General features: G+C 42.6%; 1 protein-coding gene across 2 annotated transcripts in view; it reads left to right on the top strand.

The window, feature by feature from the left end:
* The window catches only part of FBXL7 (F-box and leucine rich repeat protein 7), a 330,308-nt gene that overhangs the window by 73,400 nt on the left and 234,322 nt on the right, over positions 1 to 22,586 (top strand). For both annotated transcript variants that reach the window (XM_006117085.5, XM_006117086.5), the window contains one exon: positions 17,806 to 17,895. In XM_006117085.5, coding sequence (XP_006117147.1) covers positions 17,806 to 17,895 — 90 coding nt within the window. Of the gene's footprint in view, positions 1 to 17,805; positions 17,896 to 22,586 lie in introns of those variants that run through there.

The raw sequence follows: 22,586 nt of genomic DNA, 5'->3' as shown, positions 1-22,586 counted from the left end.
GGTTGTGGTCAGGGAGAGCCGCATGCCTGGGTCAAAGACAGTATTTGACTTGGACTACAGCTGTGTCTTGTGTATCATTTCTTTGTGAAGCATACTCAAACATGACAAGGGCAGAAAGATTACATCAACCCTCCTCCCTGTGACATAATTGCTAGTGATACAACAAAGAACAAAAGTGAAATCTATCAGGAAAACTAATGTGACTAAAAGGTGCCACTAATTGAAACAGAATGCTGCTTTGATACAAGGGAAATCACCTCTTACAGATGTTTAGCATGTGGTGTTGTTTTTTTCCAAGGTTATTTAGCTTTCAGGCTGTTGCAGTTCTGGGCTTTTTGACAAAGACTGACTAGTATGCCAGGTTCAACCTAAACCACCCATGTAGTTTGCACTTTAAATGTACTGTCCAGAAGGAGAGAACCTGAGGTTAGTAGACTGAAACAATATTTGAACATTGCTCAATTACTATCTGGGTCTAGTTTATGTGCAATCCAGTCTATGTAATTCAAAGACTATCCTAATGATGCATCTTTTTTAGTGAGTACTGGAACTTACTTTATCTTCCATGTGACTTACTTCCTCTTGGAACAAGAAACTGTATATTTGGTATACTCAATATCATTAAAAGAAAGTGTAGTAAAATTTTCAAAAGTTACTAACGCCCCCCTTTTTTTTAAGCGACCCAGGTGCTTTGGTGTTTAAGATCTGAAGTCTGACTGTCAATGAAACATAGCCTTCTGTCACCTAAGAAAATGACATTTTTTTATGTGAATCACGAGTAAAATTTGTAAGAGCTCTTTGTGTTGCATAGTGCCATCTATCACAGTGGTATCTGAATGCTTATCTATAAAATCAATAGCATTAGTGAAGTCCCTAATAGACTTCACGGAGCCTATGGATATTTTCCCTTTTTGGGGTAAAAATTCTTCCCGTGGCATGGATTTATTTTTTGTTGGAAGATGTGAATGTAAGAATGGAATATGAACATCTGTAAAAACTATGACTAAGTAGGTATCTCTTATGGGTGTATTAGTTTCTTCTTTTGGCACTTCAAAATTGAAATAGTCTTATATTTAATTGAAACATTGTATGGGCTTAATAAAGTTAGTGGATCACATTGTATCATTGAATTTTAATTGGAACAGAAACCAGGGACTTGTGCGTTAGAATCAATTTATATGAATATGATATTGCCATGTACAAATGCAGCAACTTTATTTAAGAGTGCAACTTCTGACTACATGATATGGTCCTTTGGTAATAGAGAAGCCATTTGAATATGAAAGTAGCTACTGAACTTTTCTGTTTCCTAGAAAATAAAACCTTTGAAACACATTAATTTATTAAGCTTTTGTAGAGACAACTTGTCTTAGAAAAGTTAACAGTGGTAACCTATTTTAAAGCTAGATAGTCAATGGTAAAGTTTGGTAAGGTTTTAAGTATTACTTAATTTTGAGAGCAGTAAGTTGTGAATCCAGAATTAGATGAGTACAGAGACTTATTCTGTTATCAATAAACGGAATATTGGTCAACTGTTTGTTTAATCTCTAAAATCTTAATTGGAAATATTAAATTGCAGTCACTTTTGAGAGGATTTCCTAGTGCAGGTTTAAGAATAGAAATAAGTGACAGTAGTTGAGATTAATTTTGTTTTGAAAACATACAAATGGCAATGGGCTCAAACTTATTCTGGAATAGGTATACAGAAGAGGAACTCGTAGTCAGCCTGGCCATCAAATTCATCTCTGTGAATAAAGGTGTATTATATGTCATCTGTTGTTGTCACTCATTTGGTTTTGAAATTTAACGTATTACTTGATGGGTTCACTGAAAATTGAGGCTTGTATTTGGAAGATGTATCAACTACAGGTTTAACCTCTCTAGTCCAGCACACTCCGCATCTGACTGGTGCCAAACCAGAGAATTTGCAGAACCATAACAGGTCAATATTATCTAGCGGTATTATCCACACTTCCACTGCTTTCTGGGCTCTTAGAAGACATTTATGGGTAAATTAGAGCTAAAGACCAGCATAGAACACTGAGAGCCAGGATTGGTGGCTGTAAACAAACTTTATGGGATTGCGAGAAACTTGGCCACACCCATGATAAGTGAACATCCTGCTAACTAAACTCATGCAGGACCACAGATGTTGCCAGACCAGAGAGTGCCAGGCTAGAGTTTGTAGCAACTGCATCCTAGCATTAGCCAACTCTAACTTATTGTTTAAATGTTACTTAAGGACTAGTGTGAGCCATGCTAGCAATAATTTGATAGCCCTTCTCATTTGATATAGCAGTTGACTAAATATTTACTATTTCTAATATCAAGTGAAATTAATTTAATATTGATAGAAATTCAGTTTGCACATGAATATCCATGGATCTTCTAAGAAAGATTCAAACCGTTCAACTGATTATCAGTACGATCTTTTTCTTGTGTTTTTTTAAATTTTGATTGCGTTGCTGGAGAAAAGAACTCCTTAGATGGAGGCTAAGTAGGGAGGGATAGCTCAGTGGTTTGAGCATTGGCCTGCTAAACCCAGGGTTGTGAGTTCAATCCTTGAGGAGGCTATTTAGGGATCTGGGGCAAATCTGTTAGGGATGGTACTTGGTCCTGCTGTGAGGGCAGGGCACTGGACTGGATGATCTCTCAAGGTCTCTTCCAGTTCTATGAGATGGTATATCTCCATATTATAATTATAAAGCAAGATACAATTCAAGTCTTGCTTATTCAGCATAAATCTTATTTATCAAAATGCTGCCACATATGCTCAGTTGTGAACTGTCTACAGGCGCAGACTGGCAATCAAAATAGGCCCAGGAAATGGGTTGAGAACGGATGACTTTTTCTCACACACTGTCTTTGTTCATTTACACCATACTCGCTCTGTTATTTGTCAGTTATGGAAAACCACATACCCACAACGACAGACGATAACAGAACTCCTCCAACCACTGCGCCCTCTCTACTTGCTGGTCCAGACTTCAGCCATCACTTATTCCACAGTTGCACAAAGCAGGCCTACTCATTGCTGTCATGCACCATTGCGTATTGCATGTTCGTTGCGTTGATTTCAACCGTAATGCGACGTCATTCACTTTGGTGCCAAAGAAACCAAGGCCAAGCCAATGCAGCGGCCCACGCCTGACCACACACACATACGCACAATGCCTCGGCTGCCTTGGATTTATTTGGAAACATTTTGAATTTTGGTATTATAGATTATTTTTTTGGCATTAGAACAGTGGTCTCCAATCTTTTTACACCCAAGATGACTTTTTAAATGTCAGAACAAGTCAGGATCTACCATCCCATCCTTTCCTTGAAGCCATACCCTCTCTATTCTCCTCCTCTCCATCAATTGCTGTCCCCAGCCCCTATACACTCTACACTGCCACTCTTTTTCCCGATTCTTCTGTAGGAAGAGGTTTTTCCAATATTGGGCCTGTCTGGATGGGACCAAATGTCAGAAAACGCCCTTCTTTTGGAAGCCTCCTTATTCCTCGTAGAACAAGGAATAAAGGGCTGGCTGAAAGAGCATGTTTGCTCTTCCACTAAAAGTAGAAGAACAAACGCATGCATGGACCTGGAAGGCTACGTCTACACTGGCATGATTTTCCGGAAATGCTTTTAACGGAAAAGCGCGTCTAGATTGGCAGGATGCTTTTCCGGAAAAGCACTTTTTCCGGAAAAGTGTCCGTGGCCAATCTAGACGCGCTTTTCCACAAAAAATCCCCGATCATCATTTTCACGATCGGGGTTTTTTTTGCGGAAAACACTACTGTGCGGTCTACACTGGCCCTTTTCTGGAACATTTTTCCGGAAAAAGACTTTTGCCCCAACGGGAGCAGCATAGTTTTTCTGGAAAAGCACTGATGATTTTACATTAGATCGTCAGTGCTTTTCCAGAAATTCAAGCGGCCAGTGTAGACAGCTGGCAAGTTTTTCCGGAAAAGTGGCTGATTTTCCGGAATAACTTGCCAGTGTAGACACAGCTGAAGAGTTTTTCTGGGATATCTCTGGAATCCTGGAACAACTCCTGCAGTCGAGCCGTACCCTCACTGGCTTGAGACAGGCTATGTGGGCTCTGGGGTGAGAGTGAGGGATTTGGGTGTGGGAAGGGGCGAGAGGTGCAAGCTCTGGGAGAAAATTTGGATGCAGGAGGAGGTGGAAAAGGGGACGCTGGCTCAGGGAGGGGACTCCAGGCTGGGGAGTGTTGGGGTCAGATGGAGGGTTATGGTACTAAGTAAGCCACAGGCTAGTGGATGTGAGGGTGCAGGAATTTGGGTTGGAGTATGTCAGGGGCTCAGGGCAGGGGGTTCCAGTGTATGATAGGCTCAGATCTAGGGCCTTGGGGAGTGGTGCAGAAGTGTTATGATGCTGCAGCCAGATGGGGGCTTGGCTCCAGTTTGGGGTTTGTTGGCCAGACTTAATTTTTAAATAAAATACTATATGAAACACAAAGTTTCTGCGTTGTCTGTCTTTATGAGAAGAGCAGGGAACCTGTTTTGAATCAGGGGTCATTGACTCACAGAAAAGTCAGTTGCGGCATCTCCCTTGTGTGGACCCCCCCCAAAAAAAACCCTCCTCCAAACCCCCCCCAGCCTCATTAACGTGGCCCCAACTGTGCTGGTGGGAGCAGGGGAGATGGTACTAGAGAAGGATGCTAGTGGGTGCTGGGACAGGGTGCCAGTGGAGACAGAGGTGCTGGGGTGAGGGCAGGGTGCCGGTGGGTGACAGGGTGCCAGAGGGTGACGGGGGGCAGGGTGCTGGAGGGGCAGGGTTCTGCAGCAGGGGACAGCGTGCCAGTGGGGGCAGGAAGTCTGCCGCACCTGCTGCGCCCCCCCTTTCCCCAGATGACCTCTCTGCAGAAGAGGGAAAGCCCCAGCCTGCACCTCCTCCGTGGATGACTTCCCTCCCCCCCCACAGAGGAGGGAAAGCCCTGGTGCATGCCTCCTCTGGGGACTCCGCCATGCCACACCACGCCAGTTCCTGGCATGCCACAGACCTGGGGGAGGGGAGCAGCCACTGCACTTCCGGAACCCCCAGAATTGGCACATAGCTGCTGAACTTCTGTTTACCCTGCAGGAAGCTGCCACTACCTCCATTGTTGCTGGAGGTAGGTAGTGGGGCTTCTTGGGGGTGGGGGGAAATCGGAGGGGGGACCCCCAAATGCCTTGCAATTGATGGGTTGGTGACCACAGTATTAGAAGCTTTACAGTGGATATTACGGACCATTCAGACAATGGCCCATTGGGAAATTCCCGGTATCCCTCCGGGCTAGTCTGCCCCTGACTAAGTTGCTTTTGGCTATGATGATATAAACTGGGATTTTTGAAATTACGGAATTGAGGCAGAAAATGCCAGTGCATGATCAGTGACTTCAACAGCATTTCCTACAGTTTTTCTGATAATTAATGCTTTCTTGAAATCAAATAGAAAGGCTCTTTTGCATTGTGGGCCATTTTATAATACTGATTATATTGTGGAAACCGCTCAGTGTAGGTGATTTTTTTTTTTTTTGTGAACCTCTCTTCACATACTTGATTATACAACAGCCCATGGCAACTAGAGTAATATCTTAAACAGGAAAGTATTTAATGTACTAGCAGTTGTATTAACTGATTTACCAGATGGTAATGAGACAGCGCTCTCGCCAGGGCAGCAGTGGCCTGGGGGGATCCTCCAGTGTAAACACTATAGCATTTTTAATTATATTTTTAGTATGTCACAGTACAAATTCACTGTGACTTGTCACCTATTATATTTACAACATGTCACAAATATACAGCCCAGTGTGATCTAAAAAACTGATGACCAAAAGAAAAAGCCAAGGAGTGGTGTGAAGTCATCATTTTTGTTACTTACTGTAACATGTATTTTAAGACCATTTAAAGCAGAGAAGGGGAACCTTTTTTTTGGGGTCAGGGGCCACTCTCTTTCAGAAATATGAGTTGGGGGAGGGGAGACACACAAAAATGAAGTGCCAAAAACTCCAAGTGATAAGGAAGAAAAGGAAAAACCTTCACAGATGTGGTCCTCAACTGAGGAGCAGGAAAAAAAAGACAGACTCACTCACTCTCCTCATGCTACAGCTCAACTCGGGGTGGGGTGTGGTGTCGGAATGCTGAAGCTCAGGACTTCCCCCAGGTCAGGATTAACTTTACTTGGGCTAGTAGATTTTATGAGGACCCCTAAGCTCGGTATAGTACTTATAGCTTAATCAAGTTTAAGTAAGAGAACAAGAACAACAGGTTTTATAGGCTTTGTTATTGTATGAGGCCTATTTATTAATGTGAGGACTAGTGCAAGAGATAGGATTGTAGTCCTGATGAGGCTGGGTTTTTACGTGAAACGATGCAAGTATGAGTGTGTAACTCCGGGTCATGATTTTTTTTCTCATTCTGTGTAATGAACGAATGTCTGTACAAGTATAAGTTCAAAATTGTAGAAATAGTTTTTCAATTAAGTGGTTTGAGGAGGTTTTGGCACTCTGGTAAGTAGGAGGTAATTCAATAGACAACATTGACAAATAGGAATTATGATAATTCCTGCAGAGTATTAATACTAATTATTAGAAATATAGTTTTGGGCACCAGACTTGCCATATGTGGTTGATGGGCAAGCACAAGCATTATTTTGGTCACTGAAGGGGACTAAATATGCATATTCATCCAGGTAGCCACACAGAAAATGGATATAAAAATTTGATTTAGTTCTCTAAATGTCAGGTTCTTAGAGCTACTGAAACAGTCCAATTTATGGTCTACTAAGGTGGTCTGCTAACGTTTTGCACATCTTTTGTCCCCCAGTTGTTTAAAACACAAATATGCTATGATGCCATCTCAGTCAAAAACATGTAATCTTTCTTTAGGTATAACGAGTAAATTTCTTTAGGGTATAACTAAAACATTTGTTTGGAACTGCCATGAATTGTGCCAATATCATAATGAAATAGAATCATAGAACATGAGAACTGGAAGGGACCTTGAGAGGTCATCGAGTCTAGTCCCATGCCCTCATGGCAGGACCCAGTACCATCTAGACCATCCCTGATAAATGTCTGTCTAACCAGCTCTTAAATATCTCCAGAGATGGAGATTCCACAACCTCCCTAGGCAACTTATTCCAGTGTTTAACCACCCTGACAGTTATGAAGTTTTTCCTAATGTCCAACCTAAACCTCCCTTGCTGCAGTTTAAACCCATTGCTTCTTGTCCTATCCTCAGCAGCCAAGCAGAACAATACGTCTCCCTCCTCCTTATGACACCCTTTTAGATATCTGAAAACTGCTATCATGTCCCTTTTTAGTCTTCTCCTTTCCAAACTAAACAAAGTTCAATTCTTTCAGTCTTCCTTCATAGGTCATGTTGTTTAGACCTGTAATCATTCTTGTTGCTCTTCTCTGGACTTGCTCCAGTTTCTCCACAAATTGTTTGAAATGCAGTGCCCAGAACTGGACACTATACTCCAATTAAGGCCTAATCGTCACAGAGTAGAGCAGAAGAAAGACTTCTCGTGTCTTGCTCATAACACTCTTGTTAATGCATCCCAGAATCATGTTTGCTTTTTTGCAACAGCGTCACACTGTGGACTCATTTAACTTCTGGTCCATTCTGACCCCTACGTCCCTTTCTGCAGTACTCCTTCCTAGACAGTCGCTTCCCGTTCTGTATGTGTGAAACTGTTCCTTCATAAGTGGAGTACTTTGCATTTGTCCTTATTAAACTTCATCCTATTTACCTCAGACCATTTCTCCAGTTTGTCCAGATCATTTTGAATTATGACCCTATCCTCCAAAGCTGTTACAACCACTCCCAGGTTGGCAGTATCTGCAAACTTAATAAGCGTATGCCAATATCTAAATCATTGATGAAGACATTGATCAGAACCGGTCCCAAAACAGACCCCCTGCAAAACCCCATTTGTTATGCCCTTCCGGCATGATTGTGAACCATTAATTACTGCTCTCTGAGAATGTTTATCTAGCCATTTATGCACCCGTCTTATAGTAGTCCCGTCTATGTTGTATTTGCCTAGTTTATGGACAAGAAGATCATGTAAGACTGTATCAAATGCCTTACTAAAGTCTAGGCATACCACGTCCACCGGTTCTCCCTTATCCATAAAAGTCATTATCCTATCAAAGAAAGCTATCAGATTGGTTTGACATGATTTGTTCTTTACAAATCCATGCTGGCTGTTACCTGTCAACTTATTATCTTCCAGGTGTTTGCAGATGAATTCCTTAATTACTTGCTCTGTTATCTTTCCTGGCACAGAAGTTAAACTGACTGGTCTGTAGTTTCCTGGGGATTTTCTTATTTCCCTTTTTACAGATGGGCACTATATTTGCCCTTTTTCAATCTTCTGGAATCTCTCCGGTCTCCCATGATTTTTCAAAGATGATAGCTAAAGGCTCAGATGCCTCCACTATTAGCTCCTTGAGTATTCTAGGATGCATTTCACCAGGCCCTGGTCATCTAACTTCTCTAAGTGACTTTTAGTTTATTTTTGTGTTTTATTTTCTAAACCGACCCTATTCCCATTAGTATTCACTATGTTAGGCATCAGACTTATTGGTGAAGACCGAAACAAAGTGATTAAGCACATGCCATTTCCAAGTTTCCTGTTACTGTTTCTCCTTCCTCGCTGAGCAGTGGGCCTACCCTGTTCTTAGTCTTCCTCTTGCTTCTAATCTATTTATAGAAAATCTTGTTTTCCTTTGTCTATAGGTAAGTTGAGCTCATTTTGTGCCTTTGCCTTTCTAATCTTGCCTCTGCATACCTGTATTGTTTGCTTATATTCATCCATAATCTTATCTGTAGCTAAGTTTGGGGAAGAACTTGTAATCAATAAATATTATGAGAATGTGGGATCAATCCATAATCATTAAAATGTGGATTTAAAAATGACAGCATCATTATTTTATAAAGGATACAGAAGGGACATTTGTATGCTGGAAAAACACACATTAAAACTGTTCTGAAATATTACTCAAAACACTCAAATTCACTGAATTGTGAATTTTAATAAGATAAAAGTAGTATGAAAGTGTGACACACATTAAAATGTTCAAATTAGGTCAGAGAGTTCAAGAAAAGGATTAGAGGAACTTCATTTATTAAGTTGGAGTCTACCATGCAATAGAGTTAAGAAATGGAATTGAGCTAGTTCTAACACATAATCTCATTGGCATAAAGTCAAAAAAAAATTTTTTTTGCTATTGGGTTCAGTAGTGTGTTTTGTAAAACCTATTTTACCATACTTATTCATTTATTCAAAGTACATCTTCTGTAGAAATAGAAGCTAGATATTCCTTTTAATCCAGCTACCAGAATGGGTTGTCAGTTATTGTAAAGCTACTTGCAAAATAACAGTTCAAAAAGTAAAGCAGACAAGAGGGTTATTTTTGTGTGTGTGTGTGTGTGTGTGTGTGTGTGTGTGTGTTTTTAAGGCTGAAAGACTAATCAGTGTAATATGAATCATTAGAAACTAGAGATGGAAAAAACATGTGTATGCTTTATGTCCTTTACATTTGGGGAAAAGGTCAATGAATGCATTTTAATGTGAGCGAGAGAATAGCATTTATAGGTAAGCATCAGGGTTCATATCGGCAAGATCAGACAAGGAAAAAATCAAATCCATACTATCGGTATTGATATCCGTTCCTCTTTTGCAGTGTGATGAATCACATCTTTTCCAGTGACTTTCTTAGTGTTCTGGACTCCAGTTATCAGTAGAGTTTAGCAACATTTATGGCTGTTTTTTCACTGGAAAATGCATTTTGTGGGGGGCTCTGAAACTAGTTGACCTAAGTTCCAATTGCTCTTTGTCTCCTGCACAGGAGGGGAAGTAGTGCCCCTGTGGAGGTTGCTGTCTCCCTGCACTTCTACTTGTGCACATAACCTTAAATCAGGGCTACTCAATTTTGGAAGCCCCGGGGGCCACAATGATCCCCACAGCACATGCAGAGGGCCGCAACTTAAGCATGGCTACAAATATATGCAAATATTTATGCAAATATATGCAAATAACATCTTTCATACTGACGGGCATGAATACAAAGATTAAGGCTAGATTACACAACAGTCAGGCCCCATTTAATTCCGTTCTGCTGATATTAATAAAATTCAATATTTACCCAATTTTCACCCATATGACATCACTTGAAAGGAGGCTCTGCTGCCTCTTACCACCCCTCCACCACCCGCTGGCTGGCAGCTCCTGCTCATGCGCAGGTGCAGCTTTTATCAGAGCCATGTCATGTGGCTCTGCTTGTGGGGGGGCTCCGCTGCTTCTTGCCACAACTCCCCCCCAGTCAGTAGCAAGCAGGCAGAAAGGCAGGTAGCCCAGGAAGAGGCACAAGGCTCCTTGGGCCACATGGAAAGGGGTCGTGGGCCATGTGTTGAATAGCCCTGACCTAAATCTACCCCCTGTAATTCCCTGCACAGCTTTGTGAAATAGGTTGTAATTTGTCCTTGAATCATAAAATCTATTGTTATTGGCTTGAAAACACCAATAACAAACACTGTTATTCCAAAATGAGCCAGATATCTAGTCATCTTCCTGGTTATCTTAACTCCTTTTTTGGTTAAAATATCCCTTATTTTTGTTAAACATAGTACGAATGTAGATCTTCAATATTTCCCCTTCAGGGGGTGATAAAATAGCGCACCTCCCTACTAAAAAGTGTGGAATTAGTTGTCTCCTATTACTAGGGTTGCCAGGTGTCTGGTATTGACCTGGACAGTCCGGTATTTTTGCCTTCTGTCCAGTAAATAATTCAGAAAATACCAGACACCTAAAATGTCCAGTATCTTCTGATTTTTTTTTCCCCCCCCTGTCAGGAGGTGAAAATACCAGACACCTGGTAACCCTACGACACACTCAGCAACCGGGCCCAGCCCCTGCTCCCCCCCACCATTCCCGATCCCCCTGCTTACCTGGTTCCACAGGGGCTTGTCTTGTGGCTGAAAAAGAAAAACAAAATGGCCGCCGGCAAAAAAGCCTCTTTTTTTGGGGGGGGGGGCCTCTATTGGGGGTCCCTTTTTTTCTCAACAACTTTGGTCTCACCCTTTTTTTGTCCTCAAAAGAATTTTTTTTCCTGGTATGGTGGGTTGTGGTTTTATTTTTTTGGGGGGGGGGGGGGGGTCGGTATTTTTGGTTAAACCCTCTGGCAACCCTGCCTATTACTGAACAGTGATAGAAATGTAGCCGTGTTAGTCTGGTGTAGCTGAAACAAAAAACAGGACTATGTAGCACTTTAAAGACTAACAAGATGGTTTATTAGGTGATGAACTTTCGTGGGCAAGACCCACTTCCTCAGATCAAATAGTGGAAGAAAATATCTTACCCATTACAAAGATAGCTTCCCCAATTATCACCTCTAATATCATTAGCTCTCAGACATTTACATCTCCCTCCCCATCCCCCTTCTGTTCTGAAATTTGATTTGTCCTTTTCATATGTGTTTACTTTTTTAATTGTATCCTTTGGTATATATGATTGTGACAATTTTCTTCCACTATTTGATCTGAGGAAGTGGGTCTTGCCCACAAAAGCTCATCACCTAATAAACCATCTTGTTAGTCTTTAAAGTGCTACATAGTCCTGTGTTTTATTACTGGATAGATTTCCTCAACTTCTCACGATCTTGTGCTTCCCACCACTCTGTACACCTATGTCAAGGTCTGTAACAATCTTGCACTATCCGTGGGGTGGGATATTTATGTTGAAATACCAAAAGGTTGCTCTTGATGGAATGTGTATTTTTAATTGAGAGAGGGATAGGCCATTATTTAAGAATCTGCTCTTGTTTGCTGTCTGTTTCATTGAAATTTTCTGTGGTTATAAACTCCTCCCAACGCCACACTTGAAAATATTTCAGACTGTAGGACTTTTACTGTCTCTTGTTTAGTTTGGTTTAGTTTCTGGTTTTGAAATTAATAGATGCAATTTATGATTGTTGGCATGTGGCGGCGGCTGCTGCTCATTATCAGTCTAGGCTTATAAGCCGGGCCAGTTTTCTCAGAAGGCACCAACATTTTAGAAGCAGCAAAATGTTTAGTAGCTGTTTATTTGAGGGGATGGACATTTTTTCAATTTGCTTAGGGACGCAAGAACTCAAGCCAGCACTGCCTACAAGACACTAAATTACAAAATTATTGGGGTGAGTGCAATGGGGAAATTTTTTTCAGGAGGATCACTTATTTGCGGGAAAAAAATTGCAATTAGTTGCCACAAACCAATCTTTGTAAATTAGTGTTATAATTCATTGAAAAGTTTAAGACAAAACATTTTTTGGTGGGGCTCCAATTTCAAAAGGAGAGTTAGCTGTTATTTGCCAAGTGGAAGAGGTAGCAGCAGGCCCATGACAACCAATAGCTCAGGATTAGAGAACTTTCTTGGGATGAGGAAGACTTAGGTTTAGATACCTGCTCTGGAGCAGAGACTGCAACCAGGTCTCCGATGGCCCTCTAAGCACAAGTCTGTTGGCTGTTCTGGGGCTGGGGCACCATCTTTTCTGTTGACATTGTTCCATTATGTAGGAAATAAGTATAAAATATTAACAGAACAATCAGAATGCAGCAAAAGGGGCATCTGGTTAGAGTAATTATGTATAATATTTGGCTTTTTTCCTCTTGTTTTTAGCTGTTATAATATTAAGTTCCAGTAGTACACGTAATTTACTGTTGTCAGTATCACAAGTATCCTGTAGACTAGGATTCCAAGATTGATACAGAAACATACTATATTAAAAACTTCAGAGGGGTAGCCGAGTTAGTCTGTAACCAGAAAAACTTGAAAAACAATGAATGGTCTAGCAGCACCTTAAAGACTGACAAAACATGTAGATGGTATCATGAACAAAACATCTTAAAGACTAACGAAATATGTAGATGGTGTCATGAGCTCATGACACTATCTACATGTTTCGTTAGTCTTTAAGGTGCTAGTAGGCCATTCATACTATATTAAGTAATACATTGTTATTAGTTGTTATGCCTGGTGGCTTTCCTGTTGGGGAACAGAAGACTTCCTACTATTGACAATGGAAACTCCTTTCTCTCCCAGTACAAGACCTTGTGCTCCAACAATGCAAATTTCTATCTTTGTTGCATTCATGCAGCTGGTAAATGTGTTCCATGTTTTGTGTTACTAATTTCCTTTCCCCCGGAAAGAAGTCACCTCTTTGGAAGAAAATAGTTCAAGGGATTATTGTACCGTTGATTACACCTTAATTACACCTTGCCATCCTATCCTCTTAATCTATTTATTCTTGCAGTTTCTGTGCTTTAGCAGAATGTGGAAATGGTGGTCTGCTTTTAGGGGTGAATTGCCTTGCACATGGGTGCAGTGTTTGGATATGGATTTAATGCCTTATGCTGGTAATACCTACTGGGTGCGTCTAGACTGGCAAGATTTTGTGCAAAAGCAAGTGCTTTTGTGCAAAAACTTACCAGCTGTCTACACTGGCCGCTTGAATTTGCACAAGAGCACTGACGTTCTAATGTAAGAATTCAGTGCTTCTTGCGGAAATACTTTGACGCTCCCGTTCAGGGATAAGCCCTCTTGCGCAAGAATACTTGCGCAAGAGGGCCAATGTAGATAGGCACCTTAATTTTTTGCGCAAGAAAGCCCAATGGCTAAAATGGCCATTGGAGCTTTCTTGTGCAAAAGCTAGTCTATACTGGGCACGGATGCTTTTGCACAAAATCTAGACGCTCTTTTGCGGAAATACTTTTAACGGAAAAACTTTTCCGTTAAAAGTATTTCCGCAAAATCATGCCAGTCTAGACGCAGCCACTAAGTTTTGATAGCAAAATACCCTAAGCCCTATAGTTTTTTTCCTGAAGCTTGTATTTAAATTAAAATATCAAACCCTACTCCGAAAATAAAACTTGGCAAACCTATTCCTCTGTACTCAGTGCACACCTTGATTTCTCCCACCTCAACAATGACACCTAATCTTGGAGGCCTCTTAAATTGGGAGCATCTTGATGATGGACTGTAGGTTTCATACACTTTCTTTCTCTCTGCATCAGAACAGTTGTTACTTTTTGTTAAGATTTTTTCTCAAGGCAACCAAACTGGTGACACTGATGAGTATATGGGCTCTGATGAAAACTTTTGACTACTTTCCTCAGCTCAAATATGTCTTTTTAATTCATTCTGTCCACTTAATATATCCCCACTTCATAGCCTCTCACACATTAGGGAACATGTCAATTTTAGCAATTTTATAGTAGCGTGTTCTTCTCTGGAGTTGAACTAAGGCATAAGTGGCAGTAGCCAGTTTGAAAAGCACCTTAGGTTTGAATATTCAACGGTCAATTCCCATTAAAAAAAATTTAATCCTTATTTTGCTGTGGCATGTTTAAAAGAACAGACCTCCTCACATCCAAATGTTATGAAAACCAGGCATACTTTAATTCAGAACCCCAAGGAATGCTTGATTGAAATACCAGATCAGAAAAGTCTCCTGCTAACATTCCTATGATTATAGGTTTACTCAAGTGACAGAAATGTGGTGTCAGCTAGTTTTCTGCATATAATGTAACTTTATAAAAAAACATAACTTTAAATGGCTTTACTTAACATTCTTCAGTTGAAGTTAATTGTAGTATACATGGGGTAAAGGATACTTCTTAAATTTAGCTGTGTATTGTATAGCCTTCATTTCCTCAGAACTATCAAATTGGTTGGTCTTTTTTACTCACAGTTGTGGTTGTAGAAAAGTCATATCTTGTTCTCTGACAATACTAAACAAGTGTGAATACCCGTCTGTGCTTGCAGGGAAAGTCTTTGCTGTGCAGGCAGTTCCCGGGTTACGTGGACCAGACTTATGTCCGATCCCTACTTACGAACGGGGTGACTCGCCCCGCACTAGCTGCGCGCCCCCCCCCCCCAGCAGACCGCCGAGACGCACCTCGGCGGTCCTGCCGCCCGCGTCCTCTGCAGCGAGAAAAGCTGTTCCGCGTCTCCCTGGTCTGCTGGGAGGGGGGGGGGGGCGCATCTAGTGCCCCCCCCCCCCCCAAGCAGACCAGGCTTTTCTCGCCGCTGGTCAGTTTGAGCAGCGGCTGAATCAGGACGCCTGGGGTAGAGCAGCTGGGGGGCTGCCGGGTTGGTCCCACAGCGCCGAGGTGTGGCGCTGTGGGACCAACCCAGCAGCACCCCAGCTGCTCTGCCCCAGGCATCCCCAAGATCAGCTAGGGTGCTGCCGGGTTGGTCCCGCCGCACCAAGGGTCGGCGCTACCAGACCAACCCAGCAGCACTCCAGCTGCTCTGCCCCAGGCGTGTCCAATTCAGCCGCTGCTGGTCAGTTTCAACAGCGGCTGAATCTGGACGCCTGGGACAGAGCAGCTGGGGCGCTGCTGGGTTGGTCCCCATAGCGCTGCACCTCGGCACCAACCTGGCAGCACCCCAGCTGCTCTACCCCAGCTGTCCCCAAGTCAGCTGCTGCTGAAAATGATCAGCAGCTGATTCCAGGAAGCTCGGGGCAAAGCAGCTCTGCCTCGGGCTTCCTGTAGTCAGCCGCTGGTCAGTTTCAGCAGCGGCTGAATCGGGGACACCAGGGGTACAATATGTACCAGTTCCAACTTACATACAAATTCAACTTAAGAACAAACCTACAGCCCCTATCTTGTACGTAACCTGGGGACTGCCTGTAATATACATGTAGTCCAAGTAAGGGTATGCTAGTCAAAACTGAATCAGGCCCCATAGAGCTAACTCAGTTGTGATTCAATTCTGCATTTTTGTCAGTGTTTTATTGCTTTTAACTACTGTGTTTTACTTTTATTAACTGCCCCATTTCCTGCTGTTCATTTTAAAATCCTCCTCTTAAATTTTTGCACTCTAATCTTCTCCCCTTCAAGCCTAGATCTTTCTCATCTTTCTGCTTCTTTTGTGTCCTTGGACATACAACAAGGCAAGAACACTAGGATCGCCATCCATCTGGGTTTTAGCTGGACTGTCTGGTTATCTAGTTTTTGGTTTCTGGTTTTTGGCTTCTGTGTCTGGGTGTCCTTTAGGGTTACCAGACGTCCAGTTTTCAACTGGAAAATCGGGTTGAAAAGGGGATCTGGGAACTCTAAATGGCTCCCAAAGCAAAGACCCAGAGTGGGGAGAGGCACTGGGTCATTAACATGCCGCATGTGCCAGTCCCTGTTCAGCTGAGGCCATCTGCTTCTTGCAGGCAAGCTCATTGAGACGTGTTAGCAAGTGACTGTGGGTTGGAGGGGAGGGAGCACTGAGAAATGGGTGTGAGACTAAGATGAAGTGGTAGGGCCTCGAAAGAAGTGAAGTGAGGGTGGGATATTGTAGGTCTGGTTGCCAAAAATTAGGTGTTAACCAGAAAGAGAACTCACTCAATCTTATTTGTTGTAGCTCTGTTGACGTCCCTAGCCATGTTAATTTTTCCTTGCCATCTTGCTTCTTTCTGTGTTTCTACTTTGTATCTGAATACAGGAGAACTGTGCAAATGCACCCAAGAGCCTTAGTGTAGTGCAGCTTCCTAAAAACTTCAAATGGAGGTGTGGGCCCCTTCAGAAGTCTTAAAACAGTCTGCAGAGCACCAGATGTCCTTGAACTACAGATTGAAAACCACTGGTGCAGTGGGATATGGCAAGAGAATCGAACAAACATAATACAAAGTAGCATTGCACTCTCCTGGCTAGCAGTAAAAAGCAGGAGAAATCAACAATAAATACTGCTTAGCTCCAGAATGCTGTGTCATTTAAGTTGTGTGTCCATGTAAGAGGAAACAAAGATGATTTATTTTCCTGTTTGGGTGATATGACCCATTAACTTGAATCTTTTAATTGTGCTAAGCCATATGAAAAAGACATGCAGTAGCTACATTTTAAGGTGTTTGGCTGCCAACTTAACCCTTTTATTTTGGAAATTTCCTGCTGGCTAATAGTTCATTGATTACAGCAATCGTAAGGCTGCCAGTAAATAGGTGCCATCAAAATATCAGTTGTTGCCAACAGTTTTCTCAGAGGGCTTTTTGAGATACCCCACCTCCACTATCTACCAAATATACCTTGATTCACAGATGATGTTGGTGTAACCCTTTCACCCAAACCCTTTACTTGATATGTTATTCAACACTGAAGATAAATGGAACAGCTGTGGCATTGGTGAACATGGAGGAGGGCTACATTTGGATTAGTGACCTCTGGTAAAAGTCCAATTCTTGTCTTGCAACTGCTAATGACAAATTAAATTTTTTAATTCATTATGGAACTGAGCATGTGTGCAGTAAGGAACCTCCACAAAACAGGTAAAACTTGAAGCCCTGAATAAAGGATGACAAGTATCAGAGGGGTGATAGAAATGTAGCCGTGTTAGTCTGGTGTAGCTGAAACAAAATACAGGACTAACAAGATGGTTTATTAGATGATGAGCTTTCATGGGCCAGACTCACTCTGGCCCACGAAAGCTCATCATCTAATAAACCATCTTGTTAGTCTTTAAAGTGCTACATAGTCCTGTATTTTGTTTAAGTATCAGAGGCTTAGTCTGAATCTGCATAAACAATGAGATGGAGCTGTGGCACCTTATAGACTTACATTTGTTGGAGCATAAGCTTTCGTGGGCAAAGACCCTCTTCGTCAGCTGCATGTAGTGGAAATTCCAGAATAAAGGATGCTTATTCTGCAGGCTATAATGCCTCTACCCAGTACAAACTGAAAATCAGCCACCGAACTTGGCGTTGTCCCAAGGTCTGATAATTGAAGATTCTTCTCCCCTGCTATTAATATTTACGCTGTTTAACTCCCATGTTTTTTGCAGGCAAAGGCAGCTCAAGCATCTCATCCGACGTGAGTTCAAGTACAGATCACACACCAACCAAAGCCCAGAAGAATGTGGCTACCAGTGAAGGTAAGTGTCTTGTGTTCATTATGTAAGCTATCCTTCCCCTTATGAAATGTTGGCCGTTTTCAGAAGATTAATTCTCCTTCCCCAAACTTACTCTTCATTTCCTTGGGACCATTGTAAATTTAAAATAAAGCTCTTTCAAACATATTCATTTGTACAATTTTTAGTTTTAATTTTGCAAGTGTTTAAATCAGTTCTGCAAAATGTAACTCTAAGAGAGTTTCTGAAAGTTGCTGAAATTTGTTCAAGACATTTATTACAGAGGGTGGGTATTGAGTATTAAGACTGATGTGATCAAACTTCAAGCTTATTTCCAGGGAAAATACTTCATGAAAACACAGTGGGTAGAGACCTAGATTATCTTTATTGCTCTACTATGAATGACATATGATTAAAAACCAAATGGTGTGCTTGGAAATTTGTGCAAGGGATTCAAAAGTAAATAGTTATAGACAGAAAGTTGACCAAGATTTGGTCAGATTAATGTATTTTACCTGGAGTGATTAAGGTATGTTTCAGTTTCAAGATATGGCCTTTTTTGGTGTGTTGGGGGAGAAGGAAGATTTTATGTCTGTATTCACACCTAATAGAAATGTCTGGTTTATAAATATATTTCAGGGAAGTATGATATGTGAAAACACCAATCATTTCATGATGTGAATAGAAGTTGTTAAAAAACCTCTCCTAACTGGTAATCCTTTTTAAAAAATAGTTTAACACAGTACTTCACTGTAGTTGCTGCCCTCCCTCTCCCCACCCCCGCTGCTGCCTGTTTGTGTACCTTTGGTTCCAAATGAGGTCTGTGATTGACTCGTCAGTTCATAGCTTATATTCATTACCCAGAGATTCTACTCTACTCATGCTGAGAATAAAGTAAAATTAATAGGTTTACTAAAGAGTGGTTGACCTAAAAAACGATTTCTGAGCATCTCCAGGAATTTAAGTCTTGGGTGTAAACACTAGGGGTGTGTCTAGACTACATGCCTCTGCCGACAGAGGCACGTAAAATAGGCTACTCGACATAGTCAATAAAGCGGGGATTTAAATATCCCCGGCTTCATTAAAATAAAAATGGCTGTTGCGCTGTGCGGGCTAAGCTGATCGTCGGCACAGCGCACGTGTCAAGACGTGGATCGGTCGACAGGGGAAGCCTTTGTCGACCGCTCCCTTATGCCTCGTGGAACGAGGTTTACAGGAGTGGTCGACAAAGGCTTCCCCTGTTGACCTATCCGTGTCTTGACTCACACACTGTGCCGACGATCAGCTGAGCCCGCACAGCGCGACGGCCATTTTTATTTTAATGAAGCTGGGGATACTTAAATCCCTGCTTCATTGACTATGTCGGGTAGCCTATTTTACGTGCCTCTGTCCGCAGAGGTATGAAGTCCAGACATAACTAGGACATTTTGGGAAATTCCACTCTGGATCCAAATCCTGGTTTGGGCCTAAGATAATATAGCAATAGATTTTTATCTTTCATAGAGCGTGGTAGCCATTAATTTCACCTTAGATCATTTTTGCATCAAGGTATTTTTCTTGACAAAACTTAAGGGCCTGTCTATGTGACGGGATTGTGGGGAGGATGATGCAGCCTAGAATGGCTAATGTGGAACTGTTGAGACTGTGTTGACAAATCCTAAAACTGAATTTATGAAGCATAAGGAAAAATCTACAGAATACTGCTGTACTAAATTCAGGTAAAGAAAGACACAACTAAGAATGCTATAAATACTCAATATTCAGTAATCTAAATTCCTTTAAGTTAAAGATAAATGGGGAATATCACATATTTTGAATCTAACTTACATTAATTACACATAGTATTTTAAGATTTAAATATTCTCATTGAAATCCATCAGCTCTACATACTTTTAGTCAAGTCCTTTGAATAGCTTGTCCTGAAGTTTACAGCCTGATTGTATTAATCAGATGCACACTAGTGAGGGGAATTCACTTGTGTCCCAGCAGATGTAAAATAATTGACAAATGAATTTCCTGAATTATCATTGAGATTTGGAAGGAATCCAGGGTAAAGGAGCCTCGTAAGCTTTTCCTATACCTTTCTTATTTATACTACCTCAAACTGTGTAAACCTATCTCTGATCATAGGTGTCTTATGAAATCCAATGTATGAGGACACTTCTGCTATTATGAATATACTAGCCAATTAGCCCATCATAAGACGGGATTTTCAGGTCTCTCCTCCATGTCATTCTTCTCTCCTGAGCCTCCGGTCTCTCGCTCCGTGTCTCCTTTTCTCTCTCTCCTCCTCCTACTGCCTCCCCCTCTCTCTCAGCTCTCCTCCGCCTCCTGCCTCTCTCTCCGTCTCTCTCTTTCTCTTCTCTCCCTCCTGCCTCTCACTCTCTCTCCGCTCTCTTCTGTCTCCATCGGGGATGCACGCTCATCCAGGCCCCACCCCCTGGCCGTGTACGTCACCGCCCCGCTCCCCTTTGCCTTCCGCTGTGGTGCTCAGCTGACTTCTGCGCCGCTCAGCCAGACCGCTGCAGGGGAGCAAACAGAGCAAGCAGCCATTTGGGCTCTCCCGCGGTGACCCGGCTGAGCGGCGCAGAAGTCAGCTGAGCGCCATGGCAGGATGTAAAAGGGGGTAGGACGGTGACATACACGGCCAGGCCCCGCCCCCTGGCCGTGTACATCACCACACTGCCCCCTTCCCCTCCCACTGTGGCACTTGGCTGACTTCTGCGCCGCTTAGCCAGGCCACTGCGGGGGAGCAAGCGGCGCAAGTGGCCTTTTGTGTGCCGCAGTTCCCATGCAGCACCCCTGTGCTGCATGGAAAGCGTGGTTCCCAAATGGCCACTTGCGCTGCTTTCTCCCCCGCGGTGGCCCGGCTGAATGGCGCAGAAATCAGCCGAGCGCCACGGCGGGAGGCGAAGAACATGACTCAGGCAACAGCGCCATCCAGAGGGAACAGCCAGCACTTTGGCGTTACAGACACTCAGACACTGGGCTACTTTAAGAATATATTGCTGGTGCTGTTTTTGTTTCACTGTATATCTTTTTCTTGTGCCTGTTGACCTACAAAATACCAGTATTGTGCGATGCTTAAATGACTCATCCTGTACACCTGAAAATATTGGGGTTGCAGTTTCAGGTTCAGGATTCTTTAAAACACATTTCTCTTCTGTAGTGAGAATTCAACTGAATAACAAAATGTCCTTCTTGAGAATCAGATGTGTTCATTCTTCAGGTTGAATGATATCTTAAGATTCCAGGTTGTGAGAGATCTTTCAATTAGTTAATTATAAATAATTACAGTAGTGCCTAGGGACCAACCAAAAAATGGAGCCCCATTGTATAAACAGTAGTAGTTTGTGCCTTTTTATTATTTACAAAACATTTTACAATTGTTAATCAATTTTACTCTGTGCTTCAGTGTTCCATAAAATTAGTGTAGTTGTCCCTGACTACAACAAAGGCTGTATTTCACACCATACTTTGTCTTACATGGCCCCCGTCACATAGTGTCTGAGCTTCAAGTGTTCTGCCAGTTCATACAGTAAGTTTGAAAACCCCTAATTCTATCCTTTGCTCTTACCACTAGGCAAAGTTCACAGTGCCATAAATTATTAATAGACTGTGTGCATGTGTCACTAAAAGGGATCATGAAAGGATGCCAGCAGAATTGTTCTACTTAATCTTGAATGGTATGCAACACTAAACCAGATAAGTAAATGACTACTTTTTAAAAATACCATTGCATCTCTAGTGGCAACTAAATTCTGTGCTCCCTGCAGAGTTGGGAAATCGTGAACTAACTCAAGTATGTGAAGTGGGAGGCCTTCTATTTTTACCCTGCCTCCCAAACTGAATTCCAGTTTTGCATACTGACCCTAATTCTTTCCAGTTGTGTGGTGTGCTCTCTTTCTCCTTCCTTTCATTTGAGGCTGTTGGTACAAAGTTGTTGCTGAAGTTATAGTACTGTGTATCCATGAAACAGCTAGAAGAAAATCTGAGCCTGATTCACTGTTGCCCTGCAACCTGTGTATTACTTCACACCAGAACAATGTGAGTGTTTTACATCTTTACACAGAGGCAGCAGCGTGAGGTGGGGCAGGTGGAAGTGGTGCTTGGAGGAGCTGTAGGGTTGCCGGGTGTCCGGTTTTGAACCGGACAGTCCTCTATTTGAGCTTTCTGTACGGGAAACAAATTGAGATAAAAATGTCCGGCATTTTCTAATTAAGTTTTTATTATTATCATGAGTATCAGTACATAGTTTTGTACTGCCTGGCTGGTAGACACACTCACGCTGAGTGAGCATGTCTACTAGCCAGGCAGTATGCAACTATGCAGTAGAGAGGAGGAGGGGCGGGGGCAGAGGCAGGGGCAGGGCAGGATGGAATCTCTGGGGCCAGAGTCGCCCATGCACCTCGCCAGGACCGTGAATGGGATGGGCAGCACCCCGGAATCTGTGTGCGCCCAGGCCAGCCCTGCTTCCTGCTGGCCAGTCTCCCTCTCCCCCCCCCCCCCCCCCCCGGCCAGCCCCGTTCCTCCCAACCCCTTCCCGGCCATCCCTGCTTCCCACTGGCTAGTCCCCCTCCTCGTTTCATGAGGAATAACGATAGTTCAGACTAGGAAGCCTAGTCTGAACTACCTAGTCCGTGCCGCGTGTAGCCGCACGGCACGGAGTCCGCACTAGCGGACATTTAAAAATGGCGGCGCCCGGCGAGATGCAA

The sequence above is a fragment of the Pelodiscus sinensis genome, chromosome 2 (genome assembly GCF_052426305.1).
Source record: "Pelodiscus sinensis isolate ZL-2025 chromosome 2, ASM5242630v1, whole genome shotgun sequence".
Lineage (NCBI taxonomy): Eukaryota > Metazoa > Chordata > Testudines > Trionychidae > Pelodiscus > Pelodiscus sinensis.
This window is presented reverse-complemented; position numbering and strand designations above follow the sequence as displayed.